The sequence below is a fragment of the Pelmatolapia mariae genome, linkage group LG7 (assembly GCF_036321145.2).
Source record: "Pelmatolapia mariae isolate MD_Pm_ZW linkage group LG7, Pm_UMD_F_2, whole genome shotgun sequence".
NCBI lineage: Eukaryota > Metazoa > Chordata > Actinopteri > Cichliformes > Cichlidae > Pelmatolapia > Pelmatolapia mariae.
Genome location: NC_086233.1, coordinates 39635173 through 39654309, shown reverse-complemented (window position 1 = coordinate 39654309; position 19137 = coordinate 39635173). Strand labels below are relative to the sequence as shown.

General features: G+C 38.2%; 1 protein-coding gene across 4 annotated transcripts in view; it reads left to right on the top strand.

Annotated features, from left to right (window-relative positions):
- pot1 (protection of telomeres 1 homolog) overlaps positions 1–19137 on the top strand; it is a 51484-nt gene that overhangs the window by 22383 nt on the left and 9964 nt on the right. For all 4 annotated transcript variants that reach the window (XM_063479070.1, XM_063479071.1, XM_063479069.1 and 1 more), the window contains exon 10: positions 2717–2872. In XM_063479070.1, the coding sequence (XP_063335140.1) occupies positions 2717–2872 (156 nt within the window). The remainder of the gene's footprint in view (positions 1–2716; positions 2873–19137) is intronic.

Here is a 19137-nt window from a genome sequence, read left to right as displayed (position 1 = left end):
GCTGTAAGTGGTGGCTGGTTTCCTGCCAGTGATGGGGGAGATAAATTTGAATAGGATTTGGCAGTAAATGCCAGTCTCTTGCCAGTCAGCTCTCACCCACTTCTAGAGTCTGTTGTTACGCAACAACACATACAATCAGGAAAAGATGTTTTTCAAATTATAGCAGGCTATTTGATAAAGAAAAGAAAACCTCATCAAAAACAAGATCAAAACTGTCAGTGAAAAGTGGTGATTCACTCAGACACCAAAAGTGACAATGCACATTAATTAACATGACCACTTGGGTTGAATCCACCGTCTGGACTTTCTGTGTGGAGTTTGCATGTTCTCCCTGTGTTTGCGTGGGTTTTCTCTGGGTACTCCGGCTTCCACCCACAGCCCAAAGACATGCACTTGTGGGGATAGGCTAATTGGTAATTGTAAACTGTCCATAGGCGAGAATGTGAGTGTGAATGATTGTCTGCCTCTGCGTTAGCCCCACAACAGACTGGCGACCTGTCCAGGGTGAACCCTACCGCTCGCTCTATGGTAGTTGGGATAGTCTTCAGCCCCCTGCATTCCTGAACTGGAAAAGTGGATGGATGGATGGATGGGCTTGAGTCCATCATGTAAATATACCAGATTTAACCATATTTGCTATTTTGGAATCCCTAGACTGTTGATGGCATTTATAAACGTTAATAGAAAACAAGACACACAAAAGCATGTACGCATAAATAATAGCCAGAAACAAATTAATGATGAAACAGTGAAGCAATAAAGCCAGTTTGTAAATCTTATATGTAAAGCTTATATAAAACTTCATCAAATCAAATCAAATCACTTTTATTGTCACATCACATGTGCAGGTACACTGGTACAGTACATGTGAGTGAAATTCTTGTGTGCGAGCTTCACAAGCAACAGAGGTGTGCAAAGTACAATAACATAAGAACAAGCAAATATAAGAATGGCTAAATCTGAGAATTATATGAATAAATATATGTACAATATAAGAGTTTATGCATATTACTGAATGTGTATACTAAATATGTATGTCTACGTGTGTGTGTGTATATATATGTGTGTGTGTGTGTGTATACATATTTTACAAATTTTACAAATTAAATAGAGTAAAAATAAAATAAATATATAAAATATACAGAGGTTGGTAGTTGGATATTGTGCAAAACAAGTGGTATTTATATACAGTATGGAGTGCATAATGTTGAAGTTCCAGTAGTGAAAGTGAGGTGTCTATGAAGTGTTCAGCAGTCTGATGGCCTGGTGGAAAAAGCTGTCTCTCAGTCTGCTGGTACGGGACCGGATGCTGCAGAACCTCCTTCCCGATGGAAGTAGTCTGAACAGTTTATGGCTGGGGTGACTAGAGTCCTTGACGATCCTCCCCGCTTTCCTCAGGCACCGCTTCCTGTAGATGTCCTGGAGGGAGGGAAGCTCACCTCCAATTATCCGTTCAGAGCACCGCACTACTCTCTGGAGAGCTTTGCGGTTGTAAACGGTGCTGTTGCCGTACCAGGTGGTGATGCATCCAGTGAGGATGCTCTCAATGGCACAGCGATAGAAGGTCCTGAGGATGCGGGGGCTCATGCCGAATCTTTTCAGTCTCCTGAGAAAGAAGAGGCGCTGTTGCGCCTTCTTCACTGTTTTGTTTATGTGTCCTGACCACGTAAGATCCTCAGCCAGATGTACACCAAGGAAGCGGAAGCTGCTCACTCTCTCCACAGCAGCGCCGTTGATGGTGATGGGGGTGTGTACTTCTCTGCACCTCCGGAAGTCCACTTTCAACTCCTTTGTCTTTGCGACGTTGAGGGTGAGATGGTTGTCTTGACACCAGTGGGTCAGGGCGCTGATCTCCTCCCTGTAGGCCGTCTCATCACCGTTGGTGATAAGACCCACCACTGTAGTGTCATCCGCAAACTTCACAATGATGTTAGAGTTTCTAGTGGCCGTGCAGTCGTAGGTGTAGTGTGAGTACAGGGGAGGGCTCAGTACACACCCCTGTGGAACACCAGTGTTCAGTGTGATGGGGGATGAGGTGGTGCTGCCCAGTCTGACCACTTGGCGTCTGTCAGACAGTAAGTTAAGGATCCAGCTGCAGAGGGAGCTGCTCAGTCCTAGATCCTGCAGTTTCCTGTCCAGCTTCGAGGGAACGATGGTATTGAATGCTGAGCTGTAATCTACAAACAGCATTCTCACATACATGTCTCTCTTCTCCAGGTGTGACAGGGCAGTATGTAGTGTCAGGGCTATGGCATCATCAGTGGACCTGTTGTGGCGGTATGCAAATTGTAGAGGGTCCAGTGAGTCGGGTAATTCATGAATAGAATTACTACAACTCTCAGAGAATCACCCCCTTAATTGGTGGAAGAATACTACCAAACCCAGAACCTTAATGTTGTAAGAGGCTAGTGACAACTCAGCATGCATCATCTTTCTCTGTTCTATTTAGTAATGTCTGTTTTCAAATAGCTGTTTGGGCTTTGTGATTCTTTCATGATTCTATTCCAACACAGCATGATATTGCCTCTGCTTTTTAGGCACCATGTCTGTATTCAGGCATAGAGATTTATGAGACTGTATGGGCTGCAAAATGCTGCAACATTAGATAGGCTGACAGATGACTAGATGAGCATCACCTGCACGTTTCTGTGCTTTTATCAGGTCAAAAATGTGTGTTGTGCTCATTACCTATATCATGTTTTTTTTGTTTTCCCAGGTGTGGGATGGGACCAGGTGTCCTCACACTCTGCTGAAGGTAATTGTTGAGCCACATGTCACAGAGGGACAGTTGTCCTTCTCCAACGAGAAGGAGAACCTCATTGCCGATATCCTCGTCTATGACAACCATGTGGAAGTGGCTAGACAACTGAAGGTCAGAGATTATAGATAATCTTAGAGCTAAATCTTGTGATTACCCTCAGAAATCACATTCTTCCTTACCTTTACTAATTTACTCTTTGCATACATGGTACGGAAGCCTGTGTGAATAAAAAAAACCAAACATATTTTGCAAAGTACACTTGGGTACTGTTATAACTGCAGGTAGATGATTATTAAATATTTCATTGGCATTACGCTTTCTTTGGTGTCACACGAGGCAATCATTTGACTGCCCCATAAACAGCCCTTATTCTTCTCAAAGAAGTAATTAAAGTAATTGAAAGTAGAAAAAACTGAACGTGTAAATTTATGCAGGGAAGCCAGAAGGAGGAGCTGCTGAAAGAAACCAGGGGACACGGGTGGTATTAGATATGTCAGAAGGCCACAATGGCTGCAGGACTACTTACTTCATACAAACTGGGACAGTAGCTTCTCAAAACAAAGCTGATAATGGTTGGTACATGTAATAATGTTAATAAAAACACAGTCTCAATTCATTTTTCCTACGATAAGCCAGATAAGCTTCAGTATAGTGTTTTGTTTTTTTTAACATCACTTATAGCCTTATGACAAAGAAAGAGTCACACTTCCATTGTTAAATGTGTTCTGGTAGAGGCCATTTGCAATCATTAGTGTGAATGCTGATAAGCATTCACAGTATTGTTATTCAAATCTTTATTTGATAATATTTTATTATCTATTTTGTACATTTTTTGCCGTCTATCTCCTTCAACACTCACACAACGCAACACAACACAACAATCGTTGCCCTCTTTCATCCAGTGTTATTATTATTGTAGTATATGTTATGGTTCTTTCATGAATGCCTCCAATGCACAGCCTCCTCCATGCAACTCTTCCATAGAGTCCAATGTTAAAATGACTCCCAAAATTCGTCTGACAATCAGAAGTACAGGCTGTCTTTACACTGTCACCATGTCCATATAATAAACTCAAAAGGCATGAAAACTGAGAATTTTGTAGACTGGACATTGCTGGCGCTCAATTTTGTCAATACGACTTGTAGTTTTCTTTTGGGAAGCGTTTGTTTTGGGATCACTTTTCTGTAAAAAACTATATTTTTAGTGAGAAGTTTATCTCAACAGCAGGAGTGACCCCACTTTTTAAATCGCTTCTGTGACCACATTTTTGACAGCAGGAACATAAAGAACACACTGTTGTGTAGAACAAGTCTTCGGAATCCTCGTGGTTTGAAATTGATTTTGACAGGAGTTAGTCTTGGATTAAGAAGCAGTTTTTCAACAGGTGCACCGAGGTAGATTAGACAGGGTTTTGCCACAGAATAATAGTATGTCAGTAGTTAGTGCAGGCCAACTGGATAGAGCATTTTGCTTGGCCTGCTAAATTCAAGCTTATTGTTCATTGGGGGATTTCTCTTCTGCACACAGGTGGTTCAGATCTGGGCAGTTGGAATCAGATGATGACTTTTAGAATCACCTTTTGTGACTGGATGATTAAACTTACAGCATTTAGCTGTCTGTAGTGGATTTTCCCACATTTCAGTCATTCAGTGATTAAAAGAATATGAACTTTTAATATTCATTAAGATGTTTTGTGATTCTAAATTTTCTTTTGTCATTACTCAGCTTTCTCAAATGTACATTTTAAACATGTTCAGCTACTTTCCAACTTCTTCTGTGTGAACGTCAGCTTTCAACAGTTCTGCACTTTTCTTTTTAGGTGAAAAGTTATGTATTTTTCAGCTCATTCAACATTTTTAACTTAACATTCAGCATTTATTTCATTCCAGCTCAAAACATTCAGCTGTCAGCATTCACATTGCAGTTTCTTCAGAATATACATTTTCTAGTTAAACATATGTTTTCTCTACTGTTGGAAAATGAGATAAAGAAAATATATGTTAATGGTTTACGAAGTAAAATTTTATTTCAGACTAAAACGCCAAATAATGCCCTGAGTCACTTCAACCCAAGGGATACCAGCATGTACTAAAAATGAAGACCATACAAGGGTTAAACAGACCGTCCATGTCTGAAAACCCTTTAATGTGAATTAAAACAATCCTGATAAGAAGAATGAGTTGAAATTCCTCTACAGTGATATGAAAGACTTATTGGCAGTTATCGCAAACACTTGATTGCCATTTTTGCTGCCAAGTACGACATAGCCATTTATTAGGTTTGGGAGGCAGTTAGGGTTATTAATTTAAATATACTCAGGTCATCTTTGTCTAATATTAAAATTAGTTGGATGATCTGAAACATTTAAGTGCAACAACATTGCAAAAGGTAAGAAATCAGGAAGGGTGCAAATACTTTTTCATGGTAATGTATAAGTCTGTGAAAGACGGTGACAGTAGTAGGCGAGCATATCCATCTTTATTCAGAGCACCAAGATATAAATTACATTGTGTCAGTCAAGTATGGAACAAGACCACACAGTTTTGTAGTTGGAGGTTGTCAGGTACATCCTGCTTTTCAAAGACTGGTTCATTATGAAACTCTGAATACATTGAATGAGTTTGCTGTTTATTCACTTCAAACTTACACCAGTTTATGAAGCATTTCTCATTCTTTCGATTCAAGTGTTGCATCAAACAGATGTACTTAATTAACAACCAAGCTTTTGAATACAAGACAGCTTTCTTTTTTTGCTTGTTAACCTGAAAGACCTGACCAGATGATCATATCTGCCATACCACTGAACTATACCTACATTATTAAAATTTGGATATTTTAGGTTGTTGCAGATCATTCTCCAGGCATTCCTTTATTTCATTTTATTTTTTTAATTTTCCTTTCCTTTCCTGCAGCCACTAATTTCATTTATTGCTATAAAAATTAACTTGATAGTTGCTGCAGAGAGCATAATGGATGTGTAATCTATTTTCTTGTTCATAGAGGTTTTGTTGTGTTGCATTACATAAAGGTCTTTGTGTGGTGAGTTGAGGAGTAGCAGATGGATGCCACTCATATTCATTAGGAGAAATGTAGCCTTTTGAGAAATATAGCACTTTGAGAGTCGTGAATTTTTACCAGCCACATAACACTACAATTTCTATTTTACTTGCATTATGTATTGTTGGTTTAGTGCAGTGGTTCTCAAAGTGTGTGGCGCGCCCCACTGGTGGGGGCACAAGTTACCTGGCAGAAAAGTCATGCAGAACTAATGTTTAACATCGGAATCACTTTTGCGGCAGAACAAAGAAATTCGCGGCAGTTACGTTAATATTATCCACATCCGCTGCAGTAATGTAGTAATGGATTTTAATTACTCCCAGGAGAAAGTAATTTGTTTTACTACGGGTTACATTATTTTAATGTTTCTCTGTAAAATGACGTGAAACGCGTCATCTCATAATTACCAATTTAATTAATATAAACCTATAGGCTACAGTTTCACACACCAGCACAAACACTTATCCTAATGAGGACACACATGAACTTTCTCTTAGTTTTTAGTTGTGAACAAAAAGCTGACAGCACAAAGCAAAGATAAAACCAGCATAAAGAGATTTTAAAGCGACAGTCACACTGATTCTACTTTAGGAACATGAACAGGTAGAAATGGAGGCTACAGCCGATTGCTCATCACTACTTCTGTTACCTGTTAAAGTTAATGGTCTGGCTGCTTGGCTGGGGTCAATATTCACTCAACTTTAACATCACTCTGGGTTCTTGGCTAGCTTGGCGTTAGCATGCTGTCTGTGCAGAGGCTTGCAATGAGCCGATGCATTAACAGCATAATGCAGTTTGCATTTCACCTAGGGGTGGGTTTTAATAATCGATTCATCGATTAAAATCGATTCTGGCTTGGATGACGTGAAATCGATTCATTAAAATCCTGAATCGATTTTTTAATATAAATTTATTTTGCCCGAAACGCCAGAATCTCAGGTGAAACCTCACAAAATTTCAACAACCACCAAACAGCTAAGACAGTAAATGAGAGCAGGTACACGGATTCTGCACAAGGACGTAAACACACAGCGCGGACCCGCGGATCAGAATCAGTGAGATGTCGCCTTTCTCACCCGACGGGCAGCTTTAAGCGGCTGCACGGACACGGTCGGGGCTGAAAGCCGACAGCTCGCTGATTCTGATCTGTCGGAGGGTCCGCGCTTTGTGTTCACGCCCTTTTTGCGCTGATTCTAAAGCTGTTAGTTTTATCTCTCTCCAAACAATATTGACCGAACCAGCAACAAAAGAAGATCCAAACTATGCTTCACATAAACATTGTCATGAAATCACTCTGACTTTTACTGTTTTGCTTCACCCACGATAAAATCACACTTCATGCACAGCTCTCTCTCTCTCTCTCTCTGTACTTCAAGAACAGTTTCCCGTCTAAAAATCTGTTTTCTGCATTATTCGCTTGCTTGTTACGCACAAGTCTACTATTGTTTACAGCGCTGTCGGCCGCTGTTTTAATTTTTTTTCGTTTTACGTACTTCCGAAAAGAAAACCTAATTTCTGCCGTTCAATACTGAACAAATTTAAACTTTTTAAAATTATGCAAAATGCAAAACGCTTAGCCGTGTGTCTAATAAAACCACTGTAACGTCAGAGATAACGTTCATATGTTGATTAATGGTTTTCTTTCGTTTTTGATGTACTGCAGAATATTTTTATAAAATCCCAGGCCAGGAAAATCACCTTCATGTTTTTCTGTGTTTTATCTTCAGCTACTTTGACACAAAGGCATCTGCTGTGATGCTTACACCTTTGATAAAGTCTTGCGTGTGTCAGCTTCCTTTTTATAGATACAAAAATATGTAAATGTACTGATCTGAATTATAATATTTCTGACTGTCAAAATTTCCCAGATTCAAATCGAATTTAATTGAATCGAATCGAATCGAATCGAAGTGGATCAAATCGATTCGGGACCTTGTGAATCTGAAACGAATCGATTCTAGAAATCAGTGACGATACCCAGCTCTAATTTCACCATTGTGCTCTTGTCCTTTTGTGCAGTAAAAATAAAAGTAATGTCCATATCCACTATGCAGACTGGGCCACTATTTTTCCCCTCCCGCACATGAAATGAAATCAGCTGATTCTAGCACAAGTGCAAGTGGAACCGATAAGCAGGATCAATAGGCAGGCAAACTAACAGTTCTGAGAAATTGAACTACAGAATTATGCTATTCCTATGGAGCATCAATGGCAAGTAACAAGAAACAGGTTCTTTTTTATCATTATTGCATATTGGAACTGAAAAATCCTATTTTTTTTTCAAGGGAGTTGGTTTTGGGGCCTGCCTCAAATGGCAGTTCTCCTGGACTGCATTTTCAAGCCACATTGTTAGTCTTTTGGCCCATGTTCTTTTTCTGAGCCCCAAGGGACCATACCTGGTTGAAGCTGAGTTGAGAAGTCATTAACCAAGTTTGGTAAAAATGGATAACAAAGACAAACAAACATCAACAGCATGAACATGATGGGGAGATACACTTCAATTACTCCTATAACCGGAGGTGGGGCCTTGCAGACAACTACTAGCTACAGCTAACCAATGTTAGTACATGTCATAGAGACTGCACTGCTAACTGAAAGCTTTACCGAATGGATAAGTTCTGAAAAAACACACTCATCCACCATACAGCCATTATGGGAAAATTAGGGAATAATATAGCTATAGAGACGCTTCTTTCGTTGGCTGGTCCTTTTTAGAGGTACAAACTAGTATCTCGAACCTTCCAATGATCGAACCACCAACCTTCTGACTAGGAAATGACCTGTTCCATCTCCTGAAAGCTACCCCGTGTTTTTATTTAGACATTTCATCTAGATCCTTCATGGTGGTTTCTTATTGAGGGCTGAAAGCCATGATTTGGAATCTCGATTTCTCCACGAGAAATACTTTATGAAACTGGGATTTGTGTTTTCTGTGTATACCTGCATTGACCTTTTTGGAATCTCAGTATTTTTTTTTATTTTTCATGCATGTTCTTTTGGAAGCAGGTTGCTCATATTCATTATGAGAAATATATTTCTATGTGAACAAAAGGTTACAGACATGCATAATAATAGAATTTTAAAACTTCATTTCTTCATTAGTCCATCTAAAAACAATACTGCAGTAATTTTCATTTTTTTATTCTTTTATATTTTGTAACTCAGTATAATGTTTATGAGCAGACAGTGGGAGCTGTTTCTTTCTGTGGAGAACATTAAAAGTGAATTGCCACTTTTAATGTGACTGGAAATAATTGAAATTGCTCTGATGTTCTTTAATATTTAATTTACCCAATTTACCAACGGTTTGCCCCAGTGAAGCCAATTTCCTTTCAGTAAATTTCTCTCTAAGAACTGATTGTCTGTCAGTTGTTATAATCAGTAAAATTTTAAGTCTGTCAGGCTGAGTTAGTCAAGGCTATTCTACTATTACACATCCTAGTGCATGTAAATGTTTTAAAACACCTAATCAAAGCATTTAAAGAAATTATGTTGAATCAGATCATCTCCACACCAGACTTGTTGATTGCAATATCCATTGCTTGTTATAAACGTTGTGGAGTGGAAAAATGAATTTAAAATTAATAGTATGCATTTATTATATTTTATATTTTTTCTGTTTATATGATGTGACAACTGTGGAAACACTAACACTGCAAAATCCTGTCATTGACAGCATTGACATTTGGTTAATTAAAAAGTGAAAGCTTTTTTTTTTTCCTTTTAGGTCATTAAAATGACATCTAGAAAAAGATACCCATTTCAATTCAAATTTAGCAGAAAATATATTTTTACTGAAATATTTATCCCTACCAGTGTTGGGTAAGTTTTTAAGTATTTAAAATACTTATCTAATTACTGTGTCAGAAAAGTAACTTAATTACTAAATAAGTAATTAAACGAAATACTTCTTAAAATCCCTATAAATCTTGAGTGGACAAACAATAGAAATTAAACTCTTTAAATAATAAATAATTTTTTGTAAAGACGGAGACTCTACAGTAGGCAGCGGTAGCATCTCTTCCACAATGTAGCCTGCAATCATTTTTTAAGCTCACCTTCAGACGCTTTCTGTGCTGCTGAAGTAAAATCAAGTTTTGCCTGCTTAGCTGGAGTTGCCGCGGTGTTATCCATGGATGATGAAAAAGGATCACTCAGAAGTGTTCGTTTATGCTCTCGTGTCAGGCGCTTCAGTAAATTACTCGTGCTATTAACAGCAGCCGATAGTTTTTTCTCCCCAGGACATAGCTTACATATTACTGTAATATTCTTGTCTGCTTGTTTCAGAAAAGTGAAGAGACGGGAATATGTCCATTTCATAAAACAGCCACTCGCTTCAGCCGAGTCCATCATCTTCCGCTTTAGAATACGACTATGCAGCAAACTGGCGCGAAATGACGTGCACCTGCACCACAGCGATGTTAAAGCGGCAGAGTTTACTTTTACGTTTAGAAGATAAATTATTGAAATTAAATAATGATATTCAGCGAGTTTAATTATTTTACAATGTAACGCAAGTACATTGTAAGTAACTGTAATTAAAATACCTAAAAATGAACAGTAATTAGTTACTCTACTTTTTCAGTGGAAAAGTAATTTAATTACAGTAACGCGTTACTTAGTAACACATTACACCCAACACTGATCCCTACACCCTTGTTTCTGTGAATCAGTGTTGTTTACTGCTGTAACACTAAGCTGGTCAAAAATGTGGGAGGTCATAAGCTCATTTAGCATATTACATTTAATCATGTCAATTTCCTGTATCTGTCATAGATCAAAACATTACCCAGAGTTCATTTGTTGAACGTCATATTGACATGCAAGTTGGGGCATGGTCTAAATTGTGGACCTAGTTTGGACATCGTATAGATGTCCAGAATTGGTTATGGATTGTTTGATTGATTATTTGATATGGTGATTCTAATTAATGCAAATGTAGGTTATTCAAGGACAAATATAAATTATTGGAAATCCACATTCCTAAACCAATCACTAAGAACATAGATTAAATAAAAAAACTTAAGCTGATTCCTATGTTATGCAATAAGTGAGCCCACACTTGATCCAGGACTTGAGTTTTGTCTGCTTTCTTCATTTCATTGAATTAAAGCCAAACTTCAGAATAGTGTGCATCCAACGGTTTACTTTTGAAACCCAAGTCTATCAAAGACTTGATGTGTCTGTAAATTTCTGTTTTTAAACATGTTTAAACCCTCAAAAAGGTTCATTTGACAAAGTAATAATAAATAGAGCAGATAAAATAATATGAACTGTGTCTTTACTCTGTGGTTTTATATAACTGCCAGCTTGATATAATGATTGAACTCATAATAGCTTAAACTATGTAGAAATGCAGGGAAACTGGGATGCAGCCATTTGATTTCTTTAATGGTCAATTCTAGAAATGCTGTGAGGGGGAAAAGAAAACAAAAAAACTTTGCTTGCTTGAAGAAATAACTATGACAATGTGAACAAAACAATCAGTGTGTGCTCAACTCCTGCAGCTTCCACTCATTATATCATTTTTAGCACTCATGCTTGACGAACTTCACATTTCCATGTCATTGAATCATTTTGGGAATTGTGAGGTAGGGGGAGGGGGCTGTGTACTGATGCAGACACCCTTCACTCCTGCACTGTTTCCTGTTTAGAGGTGACAGCATTGCAAAAATTCCGCATTTATGTCGGCTTGGGGAGCGATTAGTTCTTTTCAGCACTCTAGCTAGGCCAACAAAGAGTCAGAGCTCAGTTGAGCCAAGCGTTGCTTTAACTTTAATCAGTAATGACTTCATGAATTTCTTCACAAATAAAATTTTAACCATTAGAGAAAAAGTGACTCATAACCCTCTTCTAGACATGTCATACAGCCACTTTCAGTACTATTGAAACTAGCTAATTACTATTATTTTCACCTTTTTATCTCTGATTTTTCTAAGGTAACTTAAATAATCACATAATAAAAATTCAATTAAATTGAATGTTTGTATTGTACATTATTGTCTCCATTAGTTTAAGAAATGACGACTGGCAAATGGCTAATATAGAGTTAGGTTCTACTACCCAGGAAGTGCTCATTGGCTAAAGACTTGTTAATCAGAAGTTGTTAATCACAGTGAGATGCACCTTGCTTATTATGCCGAAAGTGGTGATGGCAACAATAATCTTAACGGGATTTCACAAACCAATGGGTGATGTTATGGAGCCTGTTTCATCTTGTAAATTTACTATGGGTAAGATTGGCATTTTAAAGAAGCCAGATGCATTAAAGACAATTAAATAATAATAGGATTTTTTTTCCACCGTGGTAGTTTACTGGACAAGTGACAACATAGCTTATGACTATATAAACTAGCTGATTTTGAAGGCGCTCTTTGAATTAAAAAAAAAAAATCACTAGATGATTCAGAAAGAAAAAATGCTTCTATTTCTTGTGGTCTTGTTTTACCTTAGGTCTCAGAGTACATTTGATGTATTTAATTTGAATTGTGGTGTACTTCCTTTGGTCACAGCCCCCTTCTCCCATTGAGTTGATGTTCCAGCACAAAGAGCTCCACTGTCGAGTCATGCTGTATCTCTCTGGCTTTTAAAATCCATTTCCTGTAGCTCCATAAATAAGCCATTGTGAAATGAACAGTTTCTTCTTCTCAGTAAAGGCAAAAGTGGGTTTTTTTGGCTGCTTTCATGGGCTTCTGATGCTCAATAAAGCCCAAAGCAATCTTTTGAACTTTACATAGTCTTTTTATGGAGCAACCAAGCAGCATTAATACCATAAGACGGCGGCAGTGGCGTCTTGGCTGTCGGGTGCTGAGCAGACAGTGGAGTGTTTAGTTTTCGTACAGACTCAAAGAGGATGCCAGGGGCTTCTCCACTCTGTTTCTTTGGCCTCTTTTAAAGGAAAAATGATTTGTTTGCAGGGGAAGCAGCAGGGTACTATTTTTCTGTCAGAGGCCGATCACTCTCTGAGCTCTGGACCAGTGCAGTGAGTTCTATATCCCATGAAAGCCACCTTTGGCCCCATATAGATAAATGTTACCCCTTCTTTGCAGAATTGTTTTAATTCAATCACATTGGAGAGGTTTTGAGTATGAATGACCTGTTTAAGGTCATGCCAAAGTCTTGATTTTGACTAGGCCACTCCAGAACCTTAATTTTCTTTAGCTTCTTCTTCTTTTCTTTCAGTTTGCTGTCTTTCTGAATATCCCAAATGCATTTTAGATTTGATGCACAAACAATGGCTGGAGTTTTTTTTTGTTTTCAGCATTTTTTATGGTAAAAAGCAGAAGTTATGTTTCCATCAATTACAGCAAGTCCTCCAGGTCTTGAATCAGCAAAGCAGCCACAGACTATCACACTACCACCACCACATGTTTTACTTTTTGCATGATTTTCTTTTTATGAAATTCTGTGTTAGTTTTATGCCTTGCAAAAAATTTGTCTCATCAGTCAACGCAGTATTTTTTTCAAGTCTTGAGGATGATCAAGTTATTTTTTTGGGAAATGTGAAATGGGCCTTTGTGTTCTGTTTAGTCAGCAATGATTTTTTGCCTTGAAACTCATCAAAAGTGGCATGCGTGGGAAATCTTTTACAGACTGATACATTGTTTCTCAGTTTTTTTCTTTAGATGTGACATTATTTACTGCTTTTTGAGGGTTTTTTTTTTTATCACACTTCAGTTTATCAGTTTAAGTGATTTCTTAATTCAGCATATCCCTGCAGTAATAAGGCCTGAGTGTGGCTAAATAAATGTAACTCAGCTTAACAAAAATGTGGTTTCAGGGCATATTTCTCTTATTCTGAAATTTGTTTCTGAAACATTTGAGTGTAACAAATATACAAAAAACTAAAACATCAGGAAGGGGGAAAATACCTTTTCACAGTAATACATTTTAGGAGTTTCCCTGAGATTGAGTGATAAAGTGTGGCTCACAGTTGGTATTCAAGGTATGAGTCATCTAGATAGATCACTGATGTTTTGCTTCCAGGAAAACTGCTCCTATATTGATGTCAGTTTCTATAAGTGTAGTTTCAATGTTCATCTAACACTCCTCTGTCATCTTTTGGAGGTAAACAAGGAAATTTTAGGTACAGGAAAACTGGTCTAAAGATTTCAAAATTTCAACAACACTTCTCATGTAAGAAAACCACTTTACTGGAAGACCATTATATCATGATAGGTCTTACATTAATTTTGCTAATTGGAGATATGTGTTGGATGTATAACTTTGTTTAAGCACGTGTGGGGCTTGCATAGTCTTCTCTGGAATTCCATTACTTGCGTTGTTCCTCCATTGTAGCATTCCTACATCTTCTTCTGGGTGGGAGGTGTGAGGCGACCTTCACACTTCTGTTTTGTTGGTAAGACGTGGTGTAGTTTGGACCACTGGGGTTTGAAGATGTTCTTCTGAAGGAACTCTCCGATGAAGGTTGGATATTATGGACCACTTGAACAGCGGAGTTTAGAGCACAATTAAATGATATTGTTGATTCATCTGTGGCATGCAGGTTCATCTGATCCTTATGGAGAATAGAATTATTTGATGTAGTCATTGGTCTATCAGTAATAAACTCACAAAATGTGAATTTATGTTTTTAGTTTCTGCACAGAGCTTAGCCAGTTTATTCTTCAGGACAACCATTTTGTCTTTCAATTAAGTGTCGGAATTGCTTATTAATTACTGATAGCTTTCAGCTTGTGTGATGACTTTCCATGCCTTTTCACACTTCCCATCTTTACGTGTTCAGTATTTTTTTTCCCTGTGTCATTTCTGATTATTACATATAACTTATGGACATCTAGAGTTTAATTTATTTTCATGCGTAGATTGGATGGGTTGTTACTGACATCTGGGGAGAATTTCATGTCAATAGCACCTTTAGAAATATGTTTACATAGAAAATTGCTGACAATTTGCTTAATACTTAAATTACCAACTGTTATCACTGTAGTATCACTTATCAACCTGGTCTAAAGGGACACTGAGGAGTCACGCTTCACTGATAGTTCTTTGTTCATACAATTCAATATTATGGCTTTCCGGGCTCTTTGGTAAATACTCTTTGGTCTACAAATAAGTTTGCTAGTAGACTGTGATTTATCAGTAAGATTAAAATTTTAAGGTCAGTGGCAAGTTACCAATATGTTTCAGTAATATATGCACTCGCAGTTTGGATGTAAACAAAACCATTAGGGAAGATAGCCCATACTGAAATATACTGTAATGCCAAAAGTAATCACTCACCAATCCATATCATTTAATTCAGGTGTTCCAATCACTTCCATGACACTTCCATGACTGTGTATAAAATCAAACACCTAGGCATGGAGACTGCTTCTACAAACGTTTGTGAAAGAATGAGCCACTCTCATGAGCTGAGAAAATTTCACGACTGGACAAGTTGCTCAGGCGGCATCCTATCATGGCACCATGCTGGAATTAACTCAGTCAACAAAGTTGTAGACGACGTAAAATCACAGAGCGGCGTCAGCAGATGCTTAGGCATATAGTATACAGAGGTTGCAAGCTCTCTGCAAGAGTCAAGCACTACAGACCTCCAAACCTAATGTGGCCTTCAGATTAGCTTAAGAAAAATGTATAGAGAGCTTCGTGGAATGGGTTTCCATGCCCAAGCAGCTGCATCCAAGCCTTGTATCACTAAGCGCAAAGCCTCGGATGCAGACTCTAGAACAGTGGAGACTTGAAATCATATTAAATCTTATGGATTAAGAATGTGATGTCGCTCAAGTTCACATGTGTGGAAAGACAGACAAGCAAATACTTTTGACAGTTTATTGTAGGCACAATAGGAACACTGTAGTATTTCAACTTTTGTTACTAGCAATTTACGAACTCTATGCTTGGTGTATAACTGAGGGTCTATTTAAATGTTTTGTGTCTTGTGCTGGTCTCTAAGAACTTGAAACTAAGGTCTTATACTGGATTCTTTTTACCTGAGAAGTTGGATGTTGGACCTGGAAGTGACATCACACTCCAGCAAGGCAAACGCGTCCGTGTATCACCAGCACTACCTAGTCTATTCCTATTTGTTTTTTGTTTAGTTTTTTTGTCCAAAGCAGAGCTGCGTCATGTCTAGAGACAAAAACCAATCAGTGCTCTGCAGTGTTGGGCAAGTTACTTTGAAAAAGTAATTCAATTATAGTTACTAGTTACTTCTTCAAAAAAGTAACTGATTTAGTAACTGAGTTACAATATTCTAAAAGTAATTAATTACTTGAAAAGTAACTATTGCGTTACTTAAAAAAAAAACGTTTAACCCTCTGGGGTCCAGGGTATAATTGGCCATTTTTTACTACTTTTGATTTTCCCTCCACATTTTACCTTTAAAAACTATTTACTTTGCCTTGTTTGGTATCATCCTTTTCAGCACAACCTCACGTGCCTGAATTTACAGTCATGTTTTCATTTTGACATGCTGTATTAACACAATTGATCTAAAATCAGACAAAAAACATAAAATCAGAGTAGAAAAAGTTATATTTTTACTGTAACAACCATAAACATCTTTAATGAATCATATTTCATAACTTAAAATGCAAATATTAATTGTCAATTTTAAAATCCTATGCACAAGTTTTGCAAACAACAAAGTTATTTGCATCCATTTACCTTTTACCCTTTTTAAAAATAACCATTTCAAACTATTTACAAAACAATCAGCTGTTCTGCATTCAATAAGATGCCACACAAATTATTTGTGCCACTCCAAAAAAATTATTTCTGTCCACTATAAAGGAGAACATCACAGCCTGATACCTGCAGGTCTGACAGCAGCAGGTGTATCACTGCTGTTTCTACCTGGAGACAGCAGTCGCCTCATTGTTCTGACACACACAACACAAAACTATCCACAACACTACACACTAACTACACAAGACAACACATTAACTACACACTCCAAACACGCTAAACGTCACAAATCTCTCACGTCTCAAAACTCTCTCTCTCTTTTTTTTCTGCTCTCTCTCTCTCGCCGTCACTCCTAAAACTTCCCCTGTTTTGTTTTGGTTTTTTGCTCATAAGCAGAGAGTGCTTGCTAGCGCTAACATGACGAAACTATTGAGGAAAAAACGCCGCCTATATATTGTTTATCATGACTCTGGTTTTACGTGGCCTATCGACACAATTTATAAACTGGTATATATCACCTTGTTGTTTTGTCTTTAAGTGGTCATGTGATTGGCTTACCACGACTACTTTATTCTTCCTCAGTCAAACAGCAGCACTCATGCGATTGTTTTGCCCCCTTAGCTCCAGCTGTTGTGCTAGACAGTGATCGTGATTGCCCTCCGCGGGAGCGCGCAGCTGCTTAAAGCTGTAGCGTCCAGATTACTTACATAGACAGCTACTTCCGTGCTACTGATATAAGATGCGGTAAGCTGAACACAGCTTCAACCGTCTGTTTGTTGAAAAATAGTAACGGACCGCGTTTCCTTGTTAGTAACTGTAACGCCGTTGCAACGATAGGAATAGTAATTAGTTAGATTACTCGTTACTGAAAAAAGTTACTTGTAACACCGTTATTCCCATCACTGGTGCTCTGTGTGCTCAAGCCGGCCAAAAATACACAACATTATAAGCACAGACTCCCACAGTTTTACTAATGTTCATGTGTATGCAAAGTCAGTGTTGGCCGGCTTCTCCAAATGATATCTGACTTGTGGAGGCATGTCATCTGAGAAGTCGGATACGAAGTACAGGTTTTCCGATTTACCATTTGAATGGGAATGCAGCATTATCCTAATACTCTGGGGAGTTGTGTAAAACCTAAGATAAAGAAGCATGAAATCGTGAAATTTGACATGGTCTGATAATATCTTACCTTAAGAGGTAAATAAATGGATAGTCATGCCTCTAACCATCACGCCTCTTTCTCTACAGTTTGTTTCTTGTCCTTGTCTTGCTTCCCTCAACCCCAGTGAGGGGGAGGAGACGGAGGCAGATGGCTGTCCCTCCCTGATCCTGGTTCGGCCAGGTGATTCTTTTTACTTCCCACTGTCACCAAGTGCTTACTCATACAGAGTTGTATGGTTGTTGTTGAGGTTTTCTCTTTCTCTTTCATTTTCTGTTCTTTTCACATTATTGTAGGATCTTTAACTTAAGGCACTGTTAATAGCGCCTTCATTCCTATTGACGTAAGGAAAGTAAATATGACAGGAACAGAAGCCAAAATCGGAAGCAAAGACTTTGCCAAGTGTTTTTTTTTTTTTTTCACAGTTTTTTTTCCAAAAAAGTCTCAAGTTCTCTCTCTGTATATCTATAAGCTTCTGTACTGGAATATCATTAAAATGGTGGTAAAAACCAACATGATCTTGCACTTTTGTCTTCAGCACAATGCACCAGGTTACAAAATCGAGAGGTGCGCAATCAGCCAAAGCCACATTATTTGACGTAAAACTCAGGACGTTCAGTGTCCACGAAGGACCAGGCTACAACAAAAACAATAAGGATGAGGGGTAAAGTTAATGGTCTGGTCAGGTGGCATATCAAAGTTTCAGTCGTATGAAACAAAAGCAAATGCTCACATCCAGAAGGTGAGGAGCTTCTTTTCCCCTGCGGTGACCCCTTGTGTATAAAGGAATAGCTGAAAAAAGCTTTTCTTATATCATGTCTACATGCCAAATTATCCTTCTGAGATTAGTTATCCTCCAAAGAATGCACAAAATGGTTTACTGAAAAATGATAAATGTAAATGAAAGCATGCATTTGTTGACATGAGAGAATAGCTTCAGCACCTTTTGTACGCACTGCGACCTTAGTCTTCTGACCAGATGAGTTAGGTTCTTATCTAAACATAGTGCTGTTTTTCTCAGCTGCTCATTATAATCATACCTGGGGTCTCTGGGCTTCTGCACAGGATTTAATGTGTGCATACAAACAACAAGCTCGAGTGGGCCACATCTGAGTCGACACTGCATGACACTGCCGTTATTTGTCCTTCCGTCTGTCCTATGGTGATTTCCCCCACTCTTCCAGCTTTAGTCACCCTCTCGTTTCTTGCTACACCTTTTTTCAAACACTAACTGTGGTAAATTCTTTTAAACTGTCATGTAGCAATAAGAAAACACTGCCATCTTCCGAGTACTTAGGTTTGTTTTCTTCTATCTCACTCTGCTAAATATTCAGGTCTTTGGAGACCAAACAAAACTGAGACTCTGCAAGCAAAAATACTCTGTATTTGGTCTCACTGGTTGCCTCCTCCCCCAGTGGGAGTTATATGATCTTAATAGTAGTTTTTATTTAAACATAGTGTTTTCCTATGCTCTTAGGAAGTGCTCCTGACCTTGTAGAGTGGTTG